This window comes from Gavialis gangeticus, unplaced genomic scaffold (genome assembly GCF_001723915.1).
Source record: "Gavialis gangeticus isolate Ggan-Ray unplaced genomic scaffold, GavGan_comp1, whole genome shotgun sequence".
Lineage (NCBI taxonomy): Eukaryota > Metazoa > Chordata > Crocodylia > Gavialidae > Gavialis > Gavialis gangeticus.
In genome coordinates this window covers 46,771,006-46,776,931 of record NW_017729030.1, presented here as the reverse complement: position 1 = coordinate 46,776,931, position 5,926 = coordinate 46,771,006, and the positions used below count along the sequence as shown (strand labels likewise).

General features: G+C 37.1%; 1 protein-coding gene across 9 annotated transcripts in view; it reads left to right on the top strand.

Annotated features, from left to right (window-relative positions):
- Nucleotides 1-3,708, top strand: part of ANAPC10 (anaphase promoting complex subunit 10) — an 86,631-nt gene extending 82,923 nt beyond the window's left edge. For 5 of the 9 annotated variants that reach the window (XM_019522152.1, XM_019522146.1, XM_019522149.1 and 2 more), the window contains one exon: nt 2,618-3,708. In XM_019522152.1, the coding sequence (XP_019377697.1) occupies nt 2,618-2,848 (231 nt within the window). In that variant the 3' untranslated portion in view covers nt 2,849-3,708. The remainder of the gene's footprint in view (nt 1-2,617) is intronic. The other 4 variants (XM_019522151.1, XM_019522153.1, XM_019522154.1 and 1 more) reach the window with 4 other exon arrangements.
- Nucleotides 3,709-5,926: the final 2,218 nt, after the last annotated feature.

The window sequence follows — 5,926 nt, the reverse complement described above, 5'->3', positions numbered from 1 at the left end:
AGAAGGGACCCTGACGATCAGGCGGGGGCTCCTTTTATAGCTTGGGTGACATGCAGTGATGTGATTGTGTGAGGCACCTTTCGATAGGCCCATGGCACTGACTGACTGATGCTGGATCCCGCCTTGTAGAAAGTTCTAGCTGCTGTCTGTCTTTTACACTCATGGCAGAAAGGCAACTATAGTCTGCCTAGCAACCGTTACATAACTTTGTATAACTTTTCTGATTGGTGAACATGGCCACTTAACAAACATAATGATCACAACACTATAGTATATCTGAACTTTTGAGTGCTTCACTTTGCAACCTCTATTCATGTTTTGTTTAACACAGTGGTTTTGTGTGCACATACATAAAACAGCACATGCTCATCTCCCTCCTGTTGTTCACGGGCACTAAATGAGCAAAAACTGACAGTCCAGGATACAGGCAGTGGTAAATTTTTGCTTCTCCTTTGTGTGCTTGCATCGGCATGAAATGGATTTTAAAATCTTTGTTTTCATAGTTCCAACACCTTCATTTGCACTTCGCACTCTAGCTCCTGATAGTCTCAGTGAGACTCACTATGTAAACACAAGCTGGGTCAGAGATGATCTCTTGGATTAATTCCTGCAACAGCTTCAGGACTAGAATGGCAGTTTCTGCAAGACTCTACACGGATAGAATCTCAGTGGGTTCCACAACAAACCCTTTGTAATAAAAGACCTTGAGAAGCTGTTTATTTTCCAGCAGGTGTTCAAGCGTGCCTGAATGGCATTCGTCCTAGTCAGGACACGTCTAAATGAAATGTGCAACAGTGAGCTAACCACGCTGGCTTGTTTTTAATACCGTATCATTTGATTGGTATATGTAAAGTAGCCAAAGTTCCATATGCAGAGAGATGTGTTTGCTTTATATAGGGTCATTAGAAAGGGCAGGAGGTATGCCTTTCTCATGATCAAGTGGAAAGAGGTTTCTGGAGGTATCCATCTCACCGAGTTCCTGCTGAAATTATTATTTTAATGCTGCTAGAATGTTGTATTTTGTGTATCAGTAATGATTTGGTAGGGTGCCTATAGCCTTTTGATAAGAGTGGCCTTGGTTTTTAGATTTAACCATTTAATTATTCATTAAAAACTTAGTTGGTTCCCTTGTTTCTGAACATTATTCAGATATTCTGGTGAGTTGCCTAACAGCAGTCATTTCAGAGGTATTGTTGGACTCATATGCATGTCTGAAAACTCAAAATGGAGGCATAGAAGAGCTTTCTATGTATATTTAGGATAACTTTATGTATGCAGCATTTTCAAAAGAACACTGATGGTTTTGAGTAGCTAAGCACGCAAATTGCCTGTGAAGGGAAATGTCATGGTTCTGTGCAGACATTCATTTGCTTAGCAGGGTGAATGCTCTTTGCCTCTGAAACACTGATTTGCCTGTGGCTCCCAATTTTGTCCATGGCTTCTACTGAACTGTACATTTTCTATTGTTCTTTGATCTGTGCATTGTTGAGGTTTGATGGCTATTTTAAGTATAGGTTATTCCTGAGCTTTCATATGGCACCTTTCCTGATTTCTGTATAGTGTCATGTCACTGATATAGCTTAACTGTTAATCAAGTGGGACTGTTTGCTCACTTTGATATTCTTTCCTTCTGTATTAGAGCAAACAGGAAAAAAATGACTATGCTGCACATTACTCACCGTACATTGATCAAGTGGAAGCTCCGCAGACATTATTAAAATTTAGGCATACACCCCCTGTTAAAGCACCACATACCCCAGTTTGAAAACCACTGCACTAAATGGAGTAATCTCATTGCCGCGCATTGCCATTGAGGTCAACGCCTGTTGGTGTCAAGTGTAGGAGTATGAGTAGCATTTTGCAGGTAAAGGGGTACACGGCCAAAAAAGCTTAAACTACTGATTTTGTGTATGCAGTCAAGTTAAAATGGAAGCCAGGACCTGATGAGTTGCCTGTGTTGGAATGCAGAGAAATGAGTCATGGAACCTGGCAGACTCCATGTCACACGCTGTCATGAAATCTCACAATTATCTTCTCCATCACTTCAATATTTTTTCTTCTTCCACCCCCTCAAAAAATTGAGCAGTATTGAACACCCTCATTTTTCATGAATATATGTATAAATCAAGTAAAAACATTTTACTTTGAGTTCTGATTGGAAGGATGAGGGTCCAGAAATGTACAACAGTTGGTTTCATGATATACTGTTCTGTAAGGTGAACCTTCTGTATTGTGTTCCATCTTTATGATAGATGTATAAAACGTGGTTATTAAAATGATACTGCTCCACTTTTTTGTTAACTTTCTACTCAAGTTCCTTTTGATAATTTCAGACTTATTTTTAAGGCTAGTGAAACATCAAGTAAATGACAACTTCTAGCTGGCCTAAGCTGGCTCACACTCTAGTCAAGCAACTAGAGCTCCACCCACTCACACCATCAGAAATTTAGCCTTATGCATTGAACAGCATTACTTCAAGTGCTTTTAAAAATGTAACAAAGTTTGACACCCAGGACTGCTCTGTGAAGCAATTTTTATATAAATATATAGCGATTTGTATTTTATTGCAGTAAAATGGTTTGTAAACATCTCCTTTTTGTCTTGTTCTCTTTTCCAGCAGCTTGAATTAGTGGAACCAAGTGGCTGGATTCATGTTCCTTTAACTGATTCTCATAAGAAGCCTATTCGCACCTTTATGATTCAGATTGCTGTTTTAGCCAATCACCAAAATGGAAGAGACACTCACATGAGACAAATTAAAGTGTATACCCCAGTGGAAGAGAGCTCCATTGGAAAATTTCCCAGATGTACAACAATTGATTTCATGATGTATCGTTCCATAAGGTGAATCTTCTTATAAAGGAATAATAAAAGGGAATTTTTGTTATCGGTATTGTTTCAACTTTTTTCATTACAAGTCTCACATTTTTTATTTTTGTGTAATTATATCTGTACAGTTCTATTTTTTTGTATAGTTTTTAAATAAAGACTTTAAGAATCTGCTTGATATTTGCATTTTCTATCCATTATACTTACAAAATGTTCATGCTTTTAATGATCAAAAAGCATATTAAGATATTTCTCATTTGTGTCCATATGAAATGGGTAACTGGTGCCTGTAACATGGAAAAAGTACTTTCCTGATGATTTTCTTTTCACTAGGATACTTTACTTTGGTATTATGAGTTTGTTTGGGATCTTAAGAAACATTCTTTAGGCACAGTTCTTTAATAGATTACTATGATTCTATTACTTCTATCGCTGTGTGTAGAAAATTTCTTTTTAAAGGTATTGTATCGAGCATATATTTTCACTGTTGAATGGAGAATGTCTCATTTCTGATGAGAAGTGTATTGTTTTAAGTCTTTAATTTTTTTCCTTCTGCTAAGTCGCTGTGGTTTTCTCTCTTTTACATAAAACATTAAGTTAAATAGTTTAGTGAAAGAAGGTAAGCTTTTTCTAACCCTGTATTCTGTATGACTGGTGCTGATAGACTATAACCATTACATCATTCTAATGTAACAATAGAAATGCATGGAATGTGCAGACGCCATTCCTCTGCATCACTTCTAAGCACCCTTTGAGATTCCATTGATCACAAAAAATATTAAGAATTCAAGTAATCTGTATAATGCAGAGCAATGTCACACTTAAGTCATGGAGTTTCTTAAGAGAATAAAAAAGTTGAAACATTTTGACATAATACCACAGGGCAAACCCCAAATCTACGTGTGATCTATTTATTAATAAAAAGGAATACATAGCTTGAATGTGGCTTATAGTTTTGTACAGTAGGTAAATCCCCCATAAAAAGTGGAATCAGAAAAGTAATTTTTTTTCTTTGTAAAATCTGAACTGCAAGGATGGAATTTTAAAAAGTGTTCACAATTGGCCCTCTTTCTTCTGATGGGAAGGTACTATTAACTTCTACCTCATCAGGAGAAAATTTAGGCCATAAGTTTTGCAAATCATCCATCAAAAACTGAAGAAAATTAAACTGTGAATTAGATGACTACCATATAAAAAAGCCAGGGTGGAAACTAAAGAAAGGACTAGACTAGAGCAGAGGGAAGAAGGCGTAGGAGTAGAGGGAACAGGAAGGTAAAGCAAGCAAGAACTTAGATCAATTGTTTGTTATATTTTAAATACTGTCTCCATACACGTGTACAGACAAACACATACAAGTGGGCAATTTTATCCTTTGTGCCTTCTAAACAGTAGGTTTTTGGTAGAGAAATTTCCCGCCCCCCCCATTTTGGCCTTAATACAGAGGCCCACAGTGACTTCAGTGGGTCTTATTTTTCTCTATGATGATATTTTAGCCTTATCTATTGAGATTGCTTAACTATACTTCTGGTCCATTAGTTCTTGCTTTTTTTCACTTTCACTGTCTCATGAAAATTACATTTTCCTGTCTGAAATGTTTAACTACCTAGACCATGGGTCTTAATCTTTTTAGACTCAAACATGCTTTGGTTTTTATTTGCTCTTTGACTATGGGAAAAATACTAAAGTAATTCTTCTGCTGTAAAGAATTCAGAAAGACCACAACAGTTTTTTGGGAGTTTGTGATATGGGATCGGTGAGCTGTAAAGCTATCTGTAAAACAGCTCAATCCCAGAGGATTTCATTTCTGAAAAACAAAAAGAAAATGTTAACTGAACAAAGTAGGCAACCATTGATCCTCTGGGTCATGGTGTATGCGTAAGAGATTTAGTCAGGTGCTTGATGAATCAAAATGTACAGAGTCCTGTGATCGTCACAGAAGCCTTCACTGTGTTTGCCTAAGTAAGAGGATGGAGGAGTGAAGGCTGCCCAAGACCTACCCCCTGCTTTCTGTGAGCAACAGCTAAGAACAGTACATGCAGTAAATCTCTATATGTACTGTATTAGAATTAATGGAAGCATACTGATTTGCTGCAGACTGGCTTCTGAGGAAAGTGGCTACCCAATAGAGGCATCTGTTATGGACTGTCTTTAGTGATGCTAGGCATCAGACTGGTTGCCAACATATGAATAGCCTTTCTCTGCATTACCAACCTCCAAAAGATGTAAACATTCTTGAGTTTAGAACAAATGTATTGTTAAAAGCACTCTATGAATTCAGTAATATTTTAAACGTTTACATGTTGGCTACTTATGAATTTTGAATACATAAAGGTAGGCCAAATATAAAATAACTGGGAGAGCTTAAAGTTTTAATCTAGGCAATAGGAATAGGATTAACATCTCAGTTAACAACAAGCAGCTTCCTTTGCAACATTCTGTAGTGGATTGTGTTCGGATGAGGGTGATGCTTTACTGCGTACCCCAGTACTATTCATTTTATTCTCCCCATCTTAATTCCTGTTCAAGAGACAATACTGGGGAACTGGCACTAACTCAGCAGATATGAGCTATCACTATAGATTGTGGAAACTGTGATATAGAGCTACATCAGCAAATAGGGAAAGTTAATTTTTTTTTCTTGGAGTTCGAGATTTAGATGCATGTCACAGAATTGAAAACTAGGGCATTCTCTGCCTGCTTAAAATATGGTTCCCTCTTTTTTTAATTCTATGGACAAACTTACCAGTAATCTACCAGCTGCCCAATAAGTCTTTTCTCTTCCCATGTGTTGTTTTTTTACTTTAAAATGGACAAATATCACAGATGCTCACACGTTTGCTTATTGTACTTGCTAAGAACTATAATAGCCTTGTACGTTGTAGTAAGACTACGTCAGCGCTTGGCTAACTTATCTGAAAAACCGCCAAAACAAACAGCATGTGCAAAGCCTCAGGTGACAAACTATGATGACTGTTTGTCTTAAATAACTTTGGTACATGGGAGTGGGAAAAAGGGTTATGAAAAAGTAAACAGAAAAACACCCACCACTAGAAAAGGTTGTTATACAAAGAACGCATAGTGCATTTGTTAAACTAAA